The sequence below is a fragment of the Brassica rapa genome, chromosome A08 (genome assembly GCF_000309985.2).
Source record: "Brassica rapa cultivar Chiifu-401-42 chromosome A08, CAAS_Brap_v3.01, whole genome shotgun sequence".
Classification (NCBI taxonomy): Eukaryota; Viridiplantae; Streptophyta; class Magnoliopsida; order Brassicales; family Brassicaceae; genus Brassica; species Brassica rapa.
The window spans coordinates 11,290,987-11,313,214 of NC_024802.2; the positions used below are offsets into that span (position 1 = coordinate 11,290,987).

General features: G+C 29.8%; 3 protein-coding genes across 3 annotated transcripts; 1 reads left to right on the forward strand and 2 right to left on the reverse strand.

Moving 5' to 3' along the window:
- On the reverse strand, positions 1 to 1,812 carry LOC103834081 (receptor-like protein 51). Its single transcript, XM_009110139.3, has one exon. The coding sequence runs from the start codon at positions 1,564 to 1,566 to the stop codon at positions 271 to 273; it is 1,296 nt and encodes a 431-aa protein (XP_009108387.2). The 5' UTR covers positions 1,567 to 1,812; the 3' UTR covers positions 1 to 270.
- A 6,661-nt stretch (positions 1,813 to 8,473) lies between these two features.
- Positions 8,474 to 14,542, forward strand: LOC103834082 (transcription factor MYB98-like). Its single transcript, XM_009110140.2, has 3 exons — positions 8,474 to 10,420; positions 10,571 to 10,697; positions 10,796 to 14,542. The coding sequence occupies exons 1-3, from the start codon at positions 9,744 to 9,746 to the stop codon at positions 11,270 to 11,272; spliced, it is 1,281 nt and encodes a 426-aa protein (XP_009108388.1). The 5' UTR covers positions 8,474 to 9,743; the 3' UTR covers positions 11,273 to 14,542.
- On the reverse strand, positions 11,267 to 16,298 carry LOC103834084 (F-box/kelch-repeat protein At3g13680-like). The gene is made up of 2 exons (XM_009110141.3): positions 13,677 to 16,298; positions 11,267 to 13,581 (listed from the first exon to the last, which is right to left on the reverse strand). Exon 2 carries the CDS (start codon positions 13,544 to 13,546, stop codon positions 12,338 to 12,340), a length of 1,209 nt encoding a protein of 402 aa, XP_009108389.1. The 5' UTR covers positions 13,547 to 13,581; positions 13,677 to 16,298; the 3' UTR covers positions 11,267 to 12,337.
- Positions 16,299 to 22,228: the final 5,930 nt, after the last annotated feature.

Consider the following 22,228-nt stretch of genomic DNA (forward strand, 5'->3'; position numbering starts at 1 on the left):
TTGAAGAAAATAATTGATAAGAATAATTCAATAATTATTACAAAATAATCCTTTTGAAAACATACACTCAAAATTACAACAAACTAATTTTTTTTTAAAAAAAAACAATAGCTACTAATTAATTATACCCACTCAAATGTAAAAAAAAAAAAAAATCAAAAGTAAAATAGCAAATAAAGAATAGACTAAACCGGGATTAATGCGGAGAACCGGTTCGGTTATTCTCCAAAGAATCACTATCATCGTCTTCTTACAGCTTTCCTGTCGGAATCAACCACACCATTTGGCGCAAAGGATCAAGAAAATGATCAAGAACACAAGCGAAGCAAGTCCAATGGAAACACCAAGCACAACCTTATTAGGACCACGACTCTCTTCCTTCTTCTTCACACTAGTCTCATCTTCACTACCGTAATCATAATCAGAACTCGAATCCTCCTTCTGCGGCGGCGGAGACAAAGGCAACCCGTGTTTATCACACTGAGCAATCCCTAACTTCATCTTCGAAGACAGCACAGTGCGGTTGTAACAGAGATCACTGTTCCCTCCCACTTTAAACACCTCAAGCTTCTTCAAGAAGCTCGCATTGAACGGAAGAACTCCACGGAAGTTATTGTTAGCGAGATTCAAGTGCTTGAGGCTCTTCATCTTGGTGATGAACCTCGGAACGGTGCCGTTTAGCTGGTTTCCGCTCAGATCTAAGTGGGTGAGGTCTGGAAGGGAGGAGATCGAGTCAGGGATTGGTCCGGAGAGCTTGTTTGAGGATAAAGACATGTTCTTTAAGGAGATTAGGTCGCCGATGCTGTCGGGGATCTCGCCGGAGATGGAGTTTGAGGACAAGTTTAGAGATTTGAGGTTGGAGAGTTGAGTGATCGAAGTGGGGATTGAGCCTTTGATGAGGTTGTCTGATAAGTCGATGAATGTGAGATTCGAGTGGAGGGACTTAGGGATGTTGCCGGAGAGATTGGCGTGTGAGACGGTGAGGGAGACGATCTTGTCCATGTTTCCGAGGATGACGAAGAGACCGGAGGTGGAGACGGGGACGGAGGAGACGGTGAGGTCGGTGAGGTTGACGAGGCGAGCTAGGTAGACTCCGGAGAGGCCTTTGCGGCGGCGGAGGAAGGAGGAGGTGGCGGTGAAGGAGCGGAGGGAGGTGGGGAGGCGAGGAGGAGGGGAGAGGGAAGGGCAGTTGAGGAAAGAGAGGGAGGCGAGGGAGGGGGAGAGGGCTCTGAGGGCTGCGGAGGAGATGGAGAGGTCGGAGGAGCAGTTTGTGAAGGAGAGGGATGTGACGAGGCGGAATGGGGAGCCGGCGTCGCAGGTGACGACGGTGGAGGGGGGTTTGGAGGTGGGACGGTGGTCGCAGGGGTTTTTGGCGGTGGGGATGTTGAGGGATTCGAGGGCTTTGAGGTGTTTTGGGTCTAATGGGGAAGAGGAGGTGCGAGGAGAGGTTCGAGGAATGGGAGAGATGGTTGGAGAAGGAGTCGGGGAGAGGGAAGGAGCGGCGAAGGTAGTGGATGAGAGGAGGAGGAGGAGGAGTAACGGTAATGACGGTGACAGAGGTTTCATGTTGAAGAGAGAGGAAGTGTGTCTGAAGAAAGAGGAAGATTGGGTTTTTCAAAGATGGGTCATGTGACAGTTGGGAACTCTTTATATTTTAGTCTTCTATTGTGGTTTAATTACGATTTTGACCTTTATTTATTCTTCTTTTTTCTTTCATGAATTTTCTTCACATCCATTGAATTTTTGTTGCGTTAGTGTAGAACTATGGTTGTAGATAGTGATGTTTTTTTGTTTGGGTGTTGTGTCGTACTATGTTTACCATTTGGGACATTTTGACGAATGTAAACATACGGATAATCTGAAAAATTAACAAAAGATTGTTTGCGGTACATCAAAAGAATATTAAAAGAGAAAGAAGAGTGTGGAAGGAATGACTACATTGTAAAACAATCGAGGTTAATCAACACAAGTTAAATGTTTACAGTTCTCAAAATGTGAAAAATTGTTAATCTATGATAGTTAATAAACTTGTACAAATCATTAGTGAATCTGCACTAACCATAGTTTTCTGCTTGCTTTACATTTTCTCTGATTCATTGTAACCATTCAAACACTGACAAAAGTAAAGAATATAAGGTTCTATGTGCATTACCACCAAATGTGAATTCACCGGATGATTTATGCTCTGGATCGGAGGGATCGTGTAAGTTAAGTCTCTTGATTTTACTTTTGTAAAAGAAAGTTCATCGATATTAGCATCACTCCAGGCCTTATGCATTGAGTGGGGACAAGAAGAATATCATAGGAATCTTCTTCTTCTTCTTTTTGTAAACCCCATACAAGAATAACTAAAGCTCTTCTAAAAGTTTTGGTACAGAACTCAAATTTATGAAAAATACATGAATATCCTATATTTTTTGCATATACATGCAGATTAATCAGAAAGCTGAAAACAACATTTTTTCTCAAAGTTAATGCATAATTTAAGAGGTTAGGTAGCAACGAACTTTTTAAAACAATACATACTAGGAGTATTATTTTTTATATAAAAGGAACGAATAAATTGAAGAAATTTTTTTTAGTATATAAATTAGAGACTCAAGGAAATCTTTTTTAAGTTTTTGTCACAAAAATAGCTTTTAATGAAGAAAATGACCAAAATAAGTTTTATTAAAGAGTAAAAATAGATTTTTATCCTAGGGTTTAAAGTTAAGGAGTGGAGTTTTGGGAATAAAGTTTCAAATTTTTAAAAATAAAAAATACAAATTAAAAATTTCAAAATAAAAAAGGGCTATTTTGGTTATTTTCTTTTTTTTAGGGTTATTTTGTGACAAAAAACTTTAAAATGCTATTTGAAAGAATTATCCTATAAATTAAAATATATATTATTATTTTCTAAATTAAAAAATATTAATATGGCCAGTTTCCTTAAAAAAAACCCAATTTATGTTTTGTTTTCTAAAGCTACGAATTAAAATCTTGAACTTCCAAAAGTACTACTAAATTATGGTTTTGGAAGAATTCATTATTTTTTATATTTTTCAAAAAAATCCGACAAACAACCAATTCATGCATAAACTATGCCAAAAGTAAAAATAAATAAATAATAAAGATGAAAGTGAGATAAATAAAACTTTAGATACTAAACATAAAAATAATATCATTATACTCTTATTATTTTCATATTAATCAGTTGAGTATTGAAAATAATATTGTTAAATAATTCCGTTTTTATATATGAAGAACACAACAAACGATTGAACATGTGTTTTTATAAGACTGGTTGCCACAAGAGTCATACCTAATCTTTCAATGTGAATATAACTATCAATTAATCTTATTCACTGGAGTTTAAAGTATGACACCATTCGTAATTAGGCAAATGGGAGTAAAAAGTTTCTTAGTAAAAATCTGATTCAGAGAAACAACGGATTTATCACACTATTTACAGAGCTATTTACCAGTTACCATTAGGCCACCACTTGTTTCAACCAATGTTCAATAGAGTGATAATTGGCATTTTCCTTAATGTTGGTTTAGACAATTTTAAATAGTTTATGTAAGGTTTATCTCAGTCAATTTAGTTTTATATGTAATTTCACAGCTCGTGTTTCCAAAAAAAAAAAAAAAAAAAAAAATGTAATTTCACAGCTCATTATTTTATGCACATGTCTTCTAGACTGTCCAAAATTCATGCAGGAATTTGTTTTTTTTTTCCTTAAGGCCTTCACTTTTATATATGGAAGCTTTAAACCCTAATTATTGTTGTATTTATAGTACTTTCTTAGTAGTATATTTGGAAGTAAAATTTATATATTTGTATTATCTTAGGGTAACTATCATTCGAAGTTTATCTGAATATTTATTGAGGAGACCACAAGTTATATATAGTTTAAATGGTTTGTGGTAGCGGCATTGCTGTGTTATTGTCCAAGTTTGACAAAAATAATATATATATATATTATTAAAACTGAAATACTTTTTAAAATTAAAATTTGCTTCATTTTAATAATTACAACTTATGCTATTGAACTAATAATTAAAATTTAACTTTAATTTTTTTTTTGAAACTTAACTTAAATTATAATATTTCTCGAACCAAATCTTAACTTTTATCATTAATATATTATACATTTATTTCACTTCTATAACTAAAACCTATCACATTTTAAACATCTACACAATTAAATATCCAATTATGGTTGCAGTATTCCGGACCACATATTCAAAAATGGAATTTTAATAATATACTAGATGATAACCTGCAGTGCATGCGCAAAGTGAATTTTTATAATAAAGTTTATTTATTAAATGGTTTTTAACATTTTGCAACATTACAATCTTTATCAATTATAAAATGACGAATACAAATGTTGATCTCTTAAATGAATCATTGTTGTTGAAGAGTTAACGTATTACATCTCATTTTAATTACTTTTAAGACTTCATATGCACAAAAAGAAATTAAGTTTTGCGGCTGACACAAATCACCAAAACCAAATAGGCATCATCGATTGTATAATGACGAAAGGGGATTAGATTTTCTACTTTCGATTTGTTTACTATTGACTCTCCAAAGTGATTCATTTTTTACATCTATAAAATCGTGCTTTTGTTCTCGTCTTTGTTCCATTGATATGAGTTAAGTTTTTTTTAACTTCTTATGAATTCGGTGAATTACATAAGTGTCAATTTAAAAATTGACATTTTTAAAATTTAGTTTCACTCCAGATACATATCTAAGAATCAAAATTTTGAAAAAAAATCACCGGCAAACAATATTAACAGGTTAGTGTTCAAATATAATATATCAAGCTGTTATAGAATATAAGTGCAGACTCGAAATATAAATGTCTGTCTAGTATATATTTACCAGCTCGGTCTAAAAAAATCATCTAATTCTTGAACAAACAAACAAAATTACTTATTTCACCAGTTCGGGTAATATCTGAATCTGAACGGATAATATCTGAACCTGAATAGATATCTGAAGATAACCAAACATAAGTATACTTAACCCTATATTTATAGTTTACTTCTCTCATTTTATTCAAAATATTTATATTAATGATGCTTATTGCTCAAAATAATATACATATAATTATGGACAAAATCATTTGCTACTCACTTAAAATACATATCAAGCTTTTGTTTCTTGCATTAATAAAGTTGCCTCTAAAATTTCAAAACAACAATTAAATTAGTGTCTTTCTATTTTAAAAGTTTTATCTCCAAACCAATTAATAGGTTAATCTTTTCAAAATTAGAAAACCAGTTAAGTTAAAATATATTTTAAATACAAAAAATTAAACAATGAATAATTTATTTATTTTTTCTTCAAAATTTAATATCCGAACCACACCCAAAATATCTAAATCCGAACATAAAATACCCGAACCCGACTTGAAGTGTAGAAATACCCAAAAGGGTTATATACCTTTATACTGAAATACCCGATACGAACACAAACGTGTATCCGAACGCCCACTTCTACGATATATGATATTTGTAGCTTGTTTGAACAAAAAAAAATTAAACCATTGATCACAAAATTTTCAATGTGGGACTTTTACCATTTTTAGTAATTTATAGTCGTTTTAAAAAATTCAAAATATAAAATATATGAAAAAATCTATTTTTATTATATGTTTAATGTGATTGTTTAATTTATTTTAATAATATAATATTAAACAGAAAAGAGATAGGTTACAATTTTTATCTCAAATATGTATTATTCATAATCATTAATTATCATATATATGTCAATCATATTAGGTAATTCCGTACCTTTTATTTAAGGAAATACAAACATATTATTTTGTACACTACTAATTAATTTGATAGTTAGTTTAATAAAAAAAAACATAGTATATGTTTATATGGATCAATTTATTTTTCTAACAATTCTAAAAACTATTTTCATGATGACATATGGCTACAAAAATATGTTATAATGCTCCAGGATGAATATATAGGGGATTCTCCAATCAAAAATGCCAGAAAACACGAATATAATCAATATACTTTAAAAATATACGATACAAAGGCTAATTTGAAATATAAAATTAAATTATCACATTTACATTACACAATATGTTTTGTAAGAATATAATAATATACAATTAGTTATATGGTGACATGTCTAAAATATATAAGGGTGATATGAAAAACAAATATTAATATATGAAAAAGTAAAACTAACACTCGTGTGATGTACAGATCAAACTCTAGTATGAATATTAAATATAACCATTTTCAGTAAAAAGTATATCTAAAAATAGGGTTGTGTTCCGATTATTGAACATGGTTCAGTGGTCTGGTAGATGGGCCTTGAACGTGTTCAAAAAAGTATATCTAAAAGTAGGGTTGTGTTCTGGTCAGGCCCGGCCCTGTGCTAAAGCTGGTAAAGCAATAGCTTTAGGCGCCAGAGTATACATATATTTTAAAGGGCACCAAATGTTAGTAGAGTCACTTTGTCTTAATGGTTTTGGGTGTTGCTTTTCCCGTACTATGGTCACGAGTTCGACACTTCACCCTTTTATTATTTTTTATTTTTCTTTTGGAAAGTAGTAATAAAGATTTGACCTCACGGTTTGGTTTCCTTTTCTAACAAACTTAATTACTTTTATTACAAAACTATATTAGTCATTAATAAATTATATAACTAGTTAAAATCCTAATTATTTTTAAAGAAGATATTTTTTCTTGGTTCTCCCAATCTCGAATTTACCACATTTTCTCTGTTCCTTTGTTTTTCTGTTGATTTTTATAATTATTTAAAAAAATTTAAAAATCTAAAAGCAAAATATTGTAAACTATGCTCTGATATTCTGTGAGGCATTTCTCAAATGAAATTGGTGTTAATATTTTTTTTTAAACTAATTGGTGTTAATTTTAAGGTGATTTTGATCATATGTATTGCTATAATATACAATTTTTGGTATATAAATGCTAAAATAGAACTAAGAATCAATTAATTGAATTTTCAATAGAATAATAATTCAAGCTCACAGCAACATGGTTATTCAAAATTGGTCAAATGATTTTGCAAGAATTGTTTGTGTGTTTATATTTATTTTTGATACTAATTAAGTTCTAATAATATGTATGTTGATTATATATTAAAAATACAGTAAACTAGTTATATTTATGGGGCATAATTTTATGAGTGCGTTTTAGGCGCCAAATTGGTTCGGACCGGCACTGGTTCTGGTTACTGAAAATAGTTCAGTGGTCCAGTGGTAGTGGATGGGCCTTGGATGCAAACATATTCCTGGTTTGATTCTCCTGCTGTAGAAATTAAGTCATATTGTTTTGCTCATTACGGCTGCGGATATGTCCTTCCGTAGGTTAGGTATGTGTCTTTAATAGATCCGGAGTTAACTCTTATTTTTAGATATACTTAAACTCAAAACATTTTAAATTAAGACGTAGGGATCTAAAAGTAAGCAAACGAGAGTGTTTAATCTTCTCGACAAAATCTGCTTGCCCATAAGCTTTTTTTTTTTGCTAAGAATATAAATTATCATAAACGATGAAGATTAGTCTACAAGAGTAGTTAACCTATACAAAACAATACCCTGGCAAAAAGAAATAAAAACAGGGGATTGTTAGTTGCAAAAGAGAGATAGCATGGGGTTCATGAGAAGCCCAAAGAGGAACCTATGATCCAACACATAGGATCAGATTAGCCAAAGCTTCATGAGGGCTCTGAATTTCTTCCTAGTCCTCAGTGCTGAGATGGAGTTTATGACCTGCCTGTTGATTTCTTTGAACACCACAGACGAGGGAGATAGCGTCTGATTAAACAGCATGCCCATAAGCTTTGATATTACCCTATGCTTTTATTGTCTATATCTCATATGGAGTTTTGTTTTAATCTTCATGTGTGATCAAAGAACCCATATCGAGTTCGAGTCCATATTTTCATATATATTCCGTTGGGTTCTCGCATTTTTTCCGATTCTTTTGGTGTAGACAGAAGATAACGATAGATAACTTGCGCATGAAGCGACCACGTGGTCTAGGTTTCTGCAGAGCCGTGCTTAGAACCTTTTAAAAAGGTATTCGCCTAGGGCCCCCAAATTTTGTAAAAATTTTAGGGCCTCAAATTATAAAAAGAAAATATTTTTACATGGTAGTTAACATATTATATTAGTTAGATTTTTGTTTTTATTGGAATTTAAATTGGACTTCTGTTTAAAGTAACTAGGTTTGTAATCATTTTTGCTATATTTTAAATAAAACTATAAAGATTCTACTTCTAAAAAACTGTAAATATTTGATCACATTGCTCTTTTTTTTATATGCTATGAGTTAGATTTATTTTATATATTTATGAGAATTTGATAAAGAAAATATAATATTTTTAATATATAGTTTATTATAGTTAATTTAAATGCTAAGATTTACATTTTTGACAGCTACCAACATTTCAATCAAAAATTTATATCTTTGTATTTATATTACAAATTCATACTTTTTGTTCATGATTTAAAATTTTATTTTATAAAATTTTGGTGAAGAAAATTTAGAAAATGTTTATGTAATAATTCAAAAATTTTGAGTGTTATATATATATATATATTATTAAAAATATATCATGTAAAATATATTTTTGAATTCGCCTCGGACCTCCGAAAACCTTCGCACGGCACTGGGTTTCTGGGTCCATGAGATCCATGTTTTAAGTTTTGATCCCATCAATGAAGTTATATCAAGACTAAATGATCAGTAATACAAACTTTTACATAAATTTCTGCTACTTGATTAATTTAGGCTTGAATTTCAATCTACATGATAGTTTAGTAATATACAATCTGGTTATTCATAACGTTACTCGAATGAAACAATATGATATTCAAACTAGTATTATGTAACGGTAGTTTTTTCGTGACTGGATCAGCCGATAAAGAAAATAAAGAAATCTCTTACATAAGACGACATTACGAATGCACAAATCCAGCATAGAAGGTGATATTCTTTTGTACGTCAAACGAAGATGTTTCTCTTCTTGAAATATGTTTAGACCAGACCTTATAGCTAAATGGTCAAAATAATCTTTAGCATTAAAATTGTAATTACATTTTTTGTTGACTCAATTACTACCTTTTGTCAGAAATTAACCAAACAGGACTAAATAAATCTAAAATAAACGAATTATTAACACACTAAAGCTAGATTAAATTCATACTAGCGTTTTCACAAACATTCAACTATGTTTACCCCAAATTCAACAACACCCAGTGGTAACGTCGACATAAATTTTTATCTCACATTTTCTTTACTTGATTTTCATTTTATTTACATTTTCATCAAAATTATACATCTTACAATCTTTCAAAGGGAAAAATAAGCATGAACTATACTGTACTTAGTAATATATCACTAAAACTACATTAGTAGATTTTCTTTCCTTGCTGCAATCTATGTCTAAACTTTGAAATTAATTTACTCAATTATTTTTTTCCTTCCATCTTTTAAGACATGGTTGAATTTAATAACACAATGCTACAACAAACTCTAAACGTTAATTAAATTTAATAACACTAATGCTACAACAAACTCTAAACGTTATATTTTTACTAACAAATTAATGGGCATAGTAAGAACACACATTAAATGTCTTTCATTCTTCCCCTACCTTACAAATACGAGAAAGAACAAAGCAACACACAAGAAAAGCAAAAATACTTCACTTTTTTTTACTAATTAATTAGTTTTTTCTCCTCTTTCCGAAAAATATGGAGAATTACGTCGACGAGAGTGGTTTTGCACCTCTAAACCTAACTAAATTCACACGTGATGAAGAACATATGAAAGAAGAAGATTTTCCATTCGAAGTCGTTGACCAATCAAAGCCCACAAGTTTTCTTCAAGATTTTCACCATCTTGATCATGATCATCAGTTTGATCATCACTGTCATCATCATCATGGCTCTACGTCTTCAAATCCTTCTTTGCTAGGTGCCCCAAGGACGTTGTCTTGTATCAATAAGGTTCCCTTGCAACATTGCTCTTACCAAGAAAACTTGGTCGACTTTTATGAATCTAAGCCACATTTGATGAATCATCATTTCCAAGCTTCAGACAATCAGTACTTCACTCGTGATCATCATCACCAAGAGATCAGTTTGGTCGATGAACATAATCCTGTTGACTTGGAACAAAACAACATGATGATGATGAGGATGCTCCCTTTTGAATACCCTCCTACGGCAATAATCAAGCCTACGAACTTCATGATGCCAGATGAAGTTTCATGTGTTTCTGCAGATAATAATTGTTATAAAGCGATGAGTTTCAACAAGACCAAACCTTTTCTGACAAGAAACTTGTCTTCATCATCGTCTTCATCATCATGGAAAGGAAAGAATAATACAACCTTAGTCAAAGGACAATGGACTGCTGAAGAAGACAAGTTCGTTATTAACAATATAAAGCTTACGATCATACTGCATAATCAATATTTCTGACGATATATATAGTCTCATTATATATATATACTTATTACGCAAGATTACTAACAATTGTTACCAATAAAACCGTAATATATTTTGATATATAATAGGATATTAGTTCAGCTTGTGGAAAAATACGGATTGAGGAAATGGTCACACATCGCCCAAGTGTTACCAGGAAGGATTGGGAAGCAATGTAGAGAGAGATGGCATAACCATTTGAGACCTGACATTAAGGTATTAACAACTAGTAACCAAGATTCATGTCGTGATGATTATGGAAACCAAATATTAAATAGTGTTTGAGAGATTAATTATGAATATATTTTTCACAGAAAGAAACATGGAGTGAAGACGAAGACAGAGTGTTGATAGAATTTCATAAAGAGATTGGAAACAAATGGGCTGAGATTGCAAAAAGACTCCCTGGAAGAACAGAAAACTCGATCAAGAACCATTGGAACGCAACAAAACGAAGACAATTCTCCAAGAGAAAGTGTAGGTCTAAGTATCCAAGACCTTCTCTATTGCAGGATTACATTAAGAGCTTGGATTTGGGAGTTTTGTCGTCTTCTTCTGTTCCTGCAAGAGGTAGACGCAAAGAAAGTAACAAGAAGAAGGATATTGTGGCGGTTGAGGAGAAGAAGAAGAAGGAAGAGAAGTTTTATGGACAAGACAGGGTTGTGCCTGAATGTGTGTTTGCTGATGGCTTCGGATTTAATGAGAACCTGCTTGAGGAAGGATGTAGCATTGACTCGTTGCTTGATGATTTTCCTCAGGCTGACATCGATGCTTTTGTTCATGGAATATGATTTGTATTGCTCTTTTCTTTAGTTTTTTTTTTTGGTTTCGTTTTTTTGGTATGAGAGAGATTCCACCACAAAAATAATTCCACTCAATAAAACAACATAACTATATTTTATGTTTACAACTTTACATGTTACAACAGTGTGTGTTTCTTTCAAATGAAACCAAATGATTTCATATTTTAATCATTTTCTTGTAAATGTTTGTTTGCATTAATAATTTGCATTTTTTTGATGAGAAATAAAAAAAATGTATTTATATGTATTTAAGAAGGTGAAGATTAGTTTAACATGCTGTAGTAACAGAGACCCCAAAACCTAACTTGTACAACAAGAATATTACAAAACCTAACATACATAAAGTCATCTCTTAGCAATCGATCAAAAGGCAGTTCTGGGGAAAGGAGGTCGTATCAGTCCTAGATAGGAAAGGATTGATTCGAACCAAAACAAGAAAAAACACAGAAGCAAGCAATGATAGACCAGTGAATAACAATGGTGGGTGTTCTGTTCTGTCTTCTCATAAGATCTTTAAGGAAAGGATAAAGACAAAGAACAACCCAAAACGCAAAGAAAACTCTCCCAGTCAAATCCGTTTTTTGCAAATCTTATTAAGACATAAAAAGAAAACTATTGCTTCACTGAGGGCTTTGCTATTGTTGACGAAGTGATAACAACCAAGATTAAGAATGAATAGAGCATTTCTTAAAAACGCAGACATTATGTGTTGAATTTGAAGCTTTTCCCAATGTGTTCTCTGCTCCAGCCTTCTTGTGATACTCATATCAAGGTCTCTTCTCTATGAAGACGTAAACTAATCTTCGAAGTTCGTTTCCTTCTGTGTCACGAGCTTTGCAATTTCTTCTGGAATATATGTCTCAAACACAATGAGAATAAATTGAAATCAAAACATCTCAATTTCCTCTGGTAAAGGCTCATATGAGTTTTGTGGTTGAAGAATTACAGAACTAATAAAAGAATTTGGTACTAGACATTTTTGTGAAAATGCCTCTCATTTGTTCAAAATGACATGAAAAAAGTGGACGATACAAGAAACAAATCAAGGTAAAACTAGACAGCTGTTTCTTTCCTTTGGTGTGGTTGGTTGATTTGTAATAAACTTGGAAGATAAGAAGAAGACACAAGTGGAGGATGAGAACTTCCAGACCTTGTGGGTTCTTTTCCGATGTTCACTGATGTGAAGTATCCTTCTTCTCCAACAATGAAAGCTGTTGTTGCGTAGTGCCTGGATGAGTCATTTAAGCCTATATCGAAAACCACAGCGACTTTCTTCTCCTCGTCAATGAAGAAGCTCCCATGATTCCTGTGAACCAAAGGGTGTCTCGGTTGTTTTATTGTCAAATCCACCTTCAAAAACTTGCTCCAGGACACCACATTAGACTCAATCTTATTTGTAACCCAAAAATCCAATATGTTAGATTGCGACTTCTCATAAAGCACGGCGAGTTGCTCCTCCCTAACACAAGATAAAACCACAGCCTCGTGGCGGTTATCAGTGATTGTAAACGGGAGAGTCAGATGCGGTCCAAATCTCTCTTTTGTATAATCGAAACATAGCATAAAAACGCCAAGCCCTATTATGCCCGCATCATTTCCCACTTCATGAGGTGCAGTTCCTCTAGCAAAAAAGTAAGTATCTCCCTTCAGAGTCACCCCGCGTTGATAATAATCAATTTCACAGTCGGGAATGAGGTCAAGAACACTCCATGATTCAGACATAGAATTGTAGATTTCAGACCCACTGAGTCGGCCATGGTTATAATAATCATAACAACAGTGTAGCCTCAAGATTTTATAGTTAGGGACTTTACTATTGTTATTGCATCCGAGAGCATACATGTCTGACTTGTGGAGCTGCTTTCTTGTTTCGATCCACTTTGTTTGCCCTAAATAAGGGTTCCACACCAAAAGCTTCGAGTTCTCTTTAGTGACACATAAGACTAAACCATCACAGTGAAATATTTTAGTTATCTCAACTTGATCAAGTAACCTTACTTGCTTCGTAGATGGATCAACCAAAGCGTCCTGATTGTGGATTCCTCGGAGACCGAATCTCAAGGAACAAACCTTACTACGTATTGTCATGAACCCTAGAAACTCATGTTGCCTTGATGTTGTTTTACCAACAATAAAGTCTTTGGATAAAACATTCCATAGTTTGCAAGTAGATCGTATTGCTTTTAGAGATGTTATTGGAACTTTGGCGAGTATCTTCTCACCCAACAAATCATGTGGAAGATCGCACATCATCGTCATCATTTCTGATCATTCATCCGAGTTTCAACAAACGCTAGCTGCATTTATAATGATTAGATTAACATAACAACACTAGATGCGAATCAACTTAATTCAATTAACATATATAGATAACAATGACACAAATACTCACAAAGGGCTGAACCGATGACCTGCAGAAATCGATGATGATACAAGAAAATAAGGTATCACGTGTATGTGTCTAAGCATAAGACACACGCCGACACACATCTAACCCTAATTCATCGTGGGCTTAATAATTTATAATGGGTTTACTAAACTGTTATGGGCATGAATATATACACTCGCAAGTTTTTTTTTCCTTTTTTTTTGTAAGTTGGAACTCTTTATTTTGTTGCTATTTGCCTCTTTACTGCATTTTTTTTTCTGAAAGAAGAGCTTTAAATACTGATCAATAATTTAAACAGAATCTCTCTATTATGAAATTAATATTTTGACACATTTGTAGTTTATAGTTAAAATATAAGTGATAGGAATTTTTTTTGAATAACTCACAAAAATATACATGACGCAAGAGTTTCTAAGGGTAGGCACGAATCAAATATCATTGTTTTTAGGCATATTTGTGACCGATTCGATTTGGTCCGTAACTACCCGGATATTCACTGTTTGAATATCAATTTTTTTTTATATTTTACCCGGATATCCGGTTCGATCAGTAAAAATAAAATAAAAATTTTTAATAAAAAAAACTCTACAAGAATATAAAATAAGATTAATTTATTACAAAAAAATTATTTACTTTTTAAATTTCATTAACAAAAATAATAAATTTAATAAATAAAATATTCTAAAAATTACATAAAATATAATAATTATAGAATTTGTATATAATTCTGTAAATATATATATAACATATATATATGTTTCTAATTTATATATTTATTACTAAATGTTTTACTGCACCATGCAGAAACAAAAATTTTAAAATTTAAATTATATTTAAAAATAAGATTATAAATTTTAATTGTCATTGTAGCTTTATGCATCCAGATTAAGAAAACGTATGATTTTGTATATTTTCAAAACAAAAACACAATTACCTATACATCTAACCATATTTCAACTAATAGAAAAATAAAATGGAGAATCTTATTGATAAATTTTGCATTGAAACTCTAAAACGATAATTAAATCGAAACGGAGGGAGTACATAACTATCAAAACTTAAAAAAGAAAATATTTCTAAATTTTGTACATATTAAAAGAAATTAATGATACTGAGATTAGAAAATTATAATTTAAAAAACTACATAAAATCTGAAAGAATTTTTTTAGTAATAAAAATTATATATTAATATAATTATAAAAATATTAAAAAATAAGATTCCAATTTTTAAAAAATATTATTATATATATATATTTCTGCTATTATATTATTTATTGTGATATTTATGATGATCTATGATTTATTATCATATTTTAAAATAATTACCAAAAATATAAATAAACATTAAATATAAATATTTATATCAAAGTTCTAGGAGATTATTAGTTGTACATATTTACTGCTTATCCTTTTGAGAATAATACAAAATAGAAAATGTTCAATTGGAATTTGAGATGATGTTATATAATATTCAAGTATACAATTATAACATATTAAAGATAATAATTATATTAATGTTAATTTATTATATACATATTAATAATAAAATTATAATCAATCTTAAAATATTATGTATTTTAATATCTTTCAAAGTAGTAAGATATAAATGCTATATATATATATAAATATATATAGTATCTAAAGGTATATATTAAAATCATAAAATGTGTTCTAGTTAAGAAGAGAATCGAAGAGCCTTTAAAAACAATATCAAGAATAGGTTCAACATTTGAAAACTATCATATAAAAGAGGTTCAACATTTGAAATAACTTTACAAATAAAGTAGACTTTTAGGAAAAATATTTTGGAAATCATACTTCATTTTGGGTTTCCGAAACAACGTAATTTATAAGAATGTTTTGCTATATATATAAAGCCACCACATGTTCTTTATATATAGTCTATGTGCCTTATTAGAAAAAGCTACAGTTTTAGTTTTTGTGAAATTAAGCAAATTTTTATATGTTTTGAAACTTTTAATTCTCTAGGTGGTCGTATGTTTGCGAACATTAATATTTAGTAATAAATCTTCAGACTAAGATATTAGTACTTTAGTGTTTTGTCTTTTACAACCAAAAAACATGGTAGGAAAGTTTTGGCAGTGTAAAAAGATACAGTTGTGGAAAGACTTTAACCACAATCAAGTTCTATACCTCAATGTCATAAGTGGAGTTTGATACTCATTGGACTCGTATACTATTTCAAGACCATTAATCTTTTTAACATGATTTTTGTTTTTCAGTATATATATTTACTCTGTTTCATTTTAAATTTTGAAGTGTCATTTTAAATTTATACACAGATTAACAAAACATTCAACTTTGTATATTTTCATAAAAATTACCTATACACAATGTTTTTAAACCCGACCCGGACACTGAACCGGACGACTTACTGGGTCGCTGGATCATTGGATCGACCGCGGGTGAACCGTGGGTTAATAAATGAATTAATTTTATTATATAATAATATATTAGCTATGAAAATAAATATATAGAAACTGAAGTTTAATAGTTTCTAAATATTTTTTAAAACATAAAATAATAGTTTGGACATATATATACTTTTTGTTTAAAAAATATTTAAGAAATACTTAACTTTAGTTTTTATATTTTTATTTTCATTTGACATGGAAAATATAAAAAAAATAGTTTAGACTATTTAAAATTTTGTGTAACAAAGTAAGAGTTATGACATCTTAAAAAATCAAGATATAAAACTCACAAATATTTAAATATCTAATTTGAATAATAAATTAACTTCAAATTCAAATTAAACTAAAAGTAAAAGATCATTGTAATAAATTGTCAATAACAGAAATAAACTAACGACAAATCACATCAACTAATTTTGGTTTTTTTTATCATCGTCCACTTTTTTTTTTTAGGTGGCATAGTGAAAAATATTCATCAAAATCTAAAAATTACAAATATAAAACTGAAAAGGGAAAACCTAACCTTTTTTTGTCAGCATCTAAATTTTTAATTGAAAACTTAGAATATAAAACATAATCTAAAAACTAAAAAAAGAGTAAAAGTTATTTATTGGTTCAACCGGCGGTTCAACCGGTATCGGATTCTGGGGTTTAATGGGTTTTTGCGGGTTTTTACGGTTTTTTGCGCGTTTTTAAATATTGGGTTTTTCATAAAACTCAAACCGGATTTTTTTCTGGGTCACCGGGTTTACCGGTTCGACCGCGGGTTTGGGTCGGGTTTCAAAACATTGTCTATACACCTAATCATATTTAAAACATTAAAAATTAAAATGAAGAATAAGTTCATAAATTTTGCATTAAAATTTTAAATGACACTTATTTTGTTACTAGACAACAATATTTATTACTCCATGAAACAAAAGAAGTACTCTCTCCGTTTCAGATTACTTGTTGTTTTAGGGTAAAAATTTTGTTTTAAAATAAGGTGATGATTGTTTCATTAGTTTTTAGTTTTAGTTTTTGGTTTTTAGATTTTAGTTTTTGGTTTTTAGATTTTGGTTTTTAGTTTGGTTTTTGGTTTTTGGTTTTTAGATTTTGATTTTAGTTTTTGGTTTTGCAGTATTTTTTTATTTTTCAAAAATTAATTAATGCGTTACTTTGAAATAATACAACAAAATAGAAATAAATATTTATATTTACAATTAAAATTATCAAAATCTTGTGATAATTATTTTAAAATAAAATACAATAACATATTTTAATTATTATAGTCTTATAAAAAATTATATTATAATAAAATATTTATCATAAAATTTATATAAATTGCAAAAAAATAAAAATATTTAAAAGTTTGAAACTACTTAGAATTTTTTCTTATATAAATAGAAATTGTTTTTCTTAAATATTATAAATTATATAAAAATAAAAATACTAAAAATTTGAAACTAATTATAAAATTTCTCATATAAATTATTTATATTTTCTTAAAATTGAATGGATATTTTTATTTTTCATGACTAATACAATATATTGTATTACTAAAACATATTATGTTTTTATAATTTAGTTATTTATAATGTGACTAGTAATTATTAAAATTATTCTATTATTTATATAGAGAAATTAATAACTAAGTTTCAAAATTAACTAATATTATTTATAAACTATATAAATTTATTTTACAGATATTAAACACAAATAAATTATATCACATTATTTTTTAAATTATAGCTAATGTACCAAAAATTGTATGATTATTTATCTTTATGAAAATATTATTTATTAATTAATTAAATGTTGCTAATTTCTACCAAAAAAAATCAAAATTGGTTTTTCCTTTTAAAAGCTCACAAAAGTTGGTTTTTGGTTTTTCTTCACAAATTGGTTAAACTTTTCAAAAACTAGTTTCCCTAAATTTTAGGGAATCTATTTATTAGAAATCTTGATTGGCAAATCAAATGGTTTCTACAAAAACAAAAACTAAAAACTAAAACTTGATTGGATGAAAAATAGTTTTTGCAAACACAAAAACCAAAAACTAAAGCAAAAACCACAAACAATCAACCTCTAAGTGTCGCTTTATAATTTCAATGCAAAATTTATTGATTTTATATTTTAATATATTTTTGAATTGGTTGAAATATGGTTAGGTGTATTGGAAATGAAATTTTTATATAGTAAATATTCAAAATTAAATGTTTTTTTAATTTGTGTGCCGAAATCTAAAACGACAAGTAATTTAAAACGGAGAGAGTACTATTTAAAAAAATCTCACGTGTAGGTTAACATTTGCCATGTGAAAGAGCACAATGATTCTTGGAAAGGAAAACAGCACTCAATGATTTGTACTCTGTGCCCAAAATCAACGCATCTTTTCTATTAGCAAAGAAACAAAAAAAATAAAAAATAAACAGACAAATGTTCTGTGCTCCTTCCCACTCATCCTCCATTATTTTGCTGAAAACCCCATTATTTTGTCATTACCACAAAAGTCTCCATCAAACCTTTCCTCATGAATCTGAAACTCTCCAATCAAAAACTTTCTGTTTTGTCTTTAATTTTATAAACTGACAATGTCTGATTCTCCATCTTCATCTTCCTCTGTTTTAAGTCAGAACGTATCAAAACCAGTTTCAGACAAGCTTCTTGACAAGTACATTGACGTGTCTGAGTTTCAGTTCGATTACCAGAAAAGTGGAATCTGGTCTCCACCGTTTCAACGCACCACTTTTCTTACACCACAAGGCACAATTCTTACAGGCAAAGAAATGGCAGAGAAGCTTAAGAATGTTCTAGAACCTCCACGGATCAAATGGTATAATCTTTATTGTTGTCGTTGAATACGCTTTGTTTATTAATCTTGATCTACAATCTTTATTTTGTTGTTACTCGCAAAAGATTTTTCAGAAACAACAAACAAAAGAGAAATCATGTTTCAAACAGAAACATTGCTCTGTTCCAAAGCTTCCTTGCCAGTGATTCCATCTTTCAGATTCTGAGGATCTATTGTGAATGGTGCGCTGAACGGTACTTTTTAACTTGAAAACAAACACACAAAATAGCTCAAATGAGATATTAAACATCTTCTTGATTTAATCCTCAGTTTTTGTGAAAATGAGTTTCTCAAATTTTCTGTCTTTAACTTGTAAGTGAGAATTAAGTCAAGCTCCTTGTTTACTCTCACATCCGGAGGCTGTTTGCTTAGATCCAAACCGGGTCTCTCTGGTCGGTTTACTCCAAACAGAGCCAACATGAACAAACCTGTAACCGCATATAAACCAAATGCCAATTCAGAGTTTAGTGAAGATTCTTGTTTCTATGGAGAAAGAAACTAAACGCACCTTAGAGTTACAGGCTGTTGAATGTACGCTCGAATGCTCGAATGGTCCTTCTTAATTTGCTAAACATAAGCTGAAAAGAAAAAGCAAAGAGAAGAAAACATTTATGAAAGAAAGTAAACAAAACAAACCACCGGTTAGGTCTACTATGAAGTTACTTTCGCTGACAACTCCCATTACAACATCATCCAAGGCTCCCCAATGTAGATATTTAAATGTGTTATATATACAAATACATCGACTTCAACTTTTTTTTCAAAAAAGGTTATGTCAAGTAAAAAGACTAATTAAGTTACGCGACTCAACTTACCCCCACCAACGAAAAGAAGCTTCCCGTTCTCAAGTTTAACACTATCTTTAACATTTTTTTTAGTAAACTGGCTTTAACACTATCTTCAACATCATTGATCAAGTTCTTCATTCCCGTGTATTCCACTAACTCGGGAGAGTCGCCTTTTATCTGTGTATCACCATACAATCTATATGTTGAATATTGAGCTTAAGAAATGTTCTTTCAGTACCATCACCTCAGGCTAGAAGAACCTGACCCCTTGCATTAAATCCATATCTAAAAACCCTCATTTCCCAGAGCGGGAATATATAAAAAAGGAGCATCAAATCTTTAAGAAACAACCTAAATGTATTTTTGTCTCTCAGGTTTATATCCTTCCTTTGGACAGACTATAACAGAAACAGCATTGATCACTTTCCTCACCCCTTTGAACTATTCAGGAACTAATTTATCTATTCTATTAAAAGGGAAGCAGTTTTGAAAAATCTACTTATACAAGGTTGTTTAGACTATTTCCTAAGAGTTACTAATTTCATGGTCCTATTTAAATTTCTCCTAACAATATATTTTCATAAATATCTCTAATTTTCTTTAGATATTATAAGTGTGCCACTCCTATATTTATGGTAACTACTATATTACCTTCTATAAATCTCACCCCTTGATTATAAATTTCTCCACTTAGTTATTGATATCCCATATATGATTTACTAACCAACATTTTTTTGATGCAATAATATATAAACGCGTGGGTCCATAGACTAATCTATTATGTATGTGACCATATATATATTATATAATGTTTATTTTAATTATTAAATTCATATCTATATAAAACGAATGGTATAGTGCATATCACCATTAAATAATACATGTCATTTGAATTAAAATAGTCTGGTAAGTAATACATGTATTTAAAAAAATAAGTTAATAAAGTATGATAAATAATTATCACAAAATCATGTTGTACTATAGAACCGATCAAACTTAGTAGTATATTATATTATTTTCAGTTCATAAAAAACGATATTCACATATAAGTACTGAACAAATTTGAAAAAATGCATATGAAGTTAGTTAAAAATTATCCTCGCGCCAACTTATTTAATTGGATTTTTACTATAATTCAGATACAACCACTTAAACTATATTATGGAAAATTAAAAAATACAAATAATTTAGAAAATATTGCTCCATATTCTCTCTTTTTTTTATAAAAAAATAAGTTGACTTGATTTTTACTTATGAAGCACAATTACTAAAATCAAAAATAATTATTAGTATTTTGTTTTGGGCAAAAAATAATGTTTAGTATAAAAGATGCTCAAATACAAGTCCACTTCTGTAATTCAATTTAAATAACAAAATAAATTTACAAATATAATTAGGTCCAAAATTAATATTTATATTATTTGAGTTTCAAGCTTGCAGGTTTCTGCGGGTTATTCAATCATATATTATGTACTAAACACATTGAGATTGGTATAAACTCTTCACTAGGTTTGGAATACCCAAGTTAAACAAGATTTTTCTCTTTTGAAAAAGTATTAACCCCGTGCTTCAAAGCTTGATTCAAAAGTTTGAATTGAGTTTTGAAAAAATATCATCCAATTTATATGGGATTTTATCGGGTCAACCAATATTGGATAGCGGGTTAATGATAGTTTTTACGTTTTTACCGACTTTTATCAGATTCTTATATATAAGGTTTTAACAAAATTCAGATCAGATTTATATGAATCACCTGATTTACTTCTGAGACTGTAGGTTTGGTTCGGGTATGAAAACACTGCTAAAACTATTAAAAATTCTACAATATATATACTATTAGATTAGCCCAAAATCTGCCAAGTAATTTTTTTGTCTCATCAACTCAACAAATATAACTCTTACAAAATACACAAAAAAATGCAACGATGACGTTGTAACATAAGAATACACATATAAAATCTAAAATAAACTATTTGATAAATTATATAATTTTAAACTAAAATTATTTTACTTTTTCGATATTATCTATACTATTAAAAGAGAAACATTCTGAAAAAATCTACTTATAAAAAGTTGTTGGACCATTTCATTAGAATTATTATGTTTTGGTCCTAAATTAATGACTCTAATTATACACAATTAATATAACAACCCGTTTATCTTCTTGTGTTACCATGAAAAATTAATAAAATCTCCTAATATCGTGGGATCACAATCATTTGTTGTGCGTGGATATTAAAGTCACTAAAATCACAATCATATGAAAGATAAAGTAATATTCATATTCTATACATCAACTAATAATATCATTAAACATATTGTACAATAACATCTTACATTATATAGTTTCAAATATTTCCAAAATAAAATTTAATAAAACCACTTTCACAAATCATATGTTAAAACAAAATTATATATATATATATATTACGTTAACTTAATTTTTATAATAAGCATTATAATTAAAAAAGTTATTAAGAAAATTTTATAACTATTAAT

What these genes read in the sequence shown, in the direction of transcription:
- LOC103834082 (XM_009110140.2), top strand. Translation starts at nt 9,744, where the DNA reads ATGGAGAATTACGTCGACGAGAGTGGTTTTGCACCTCTAAACCTAACT. An exon ending in TGGACTGCTGAAGAAGACAA is followed by an intron (nt 10,421 to 10,570) that starts GTTCGTTATTAA and finishes GATATATAATAG; the next exon opens with GATATTAGTTCAGCTTGTGG. An exon ending in ATTTGAGACCTGACATTAAG is followed by an intron (nt 10,698 to 10,795) that starts GTATTAACAACT and finishes TATTTTTCACAG; the next exon opens with AAAGAAACATGGAGTGAAGA.
- LOC103834081 (XM_009110139.3), bottom strand. Translation starts at nt 1,566, where the DNA reads ATGAAACCTCTGTCACCGTCATTACCGTTACTCCTCCTCCTCCTCCTC.
- LOC103834084 (XM_009110141.3), bottom strand. Translation starts at nt 13,546, where the DNA reads ATGATGACGATGATGTGCGATCTTCCACATGATTTGTTGGGTGAGAAG.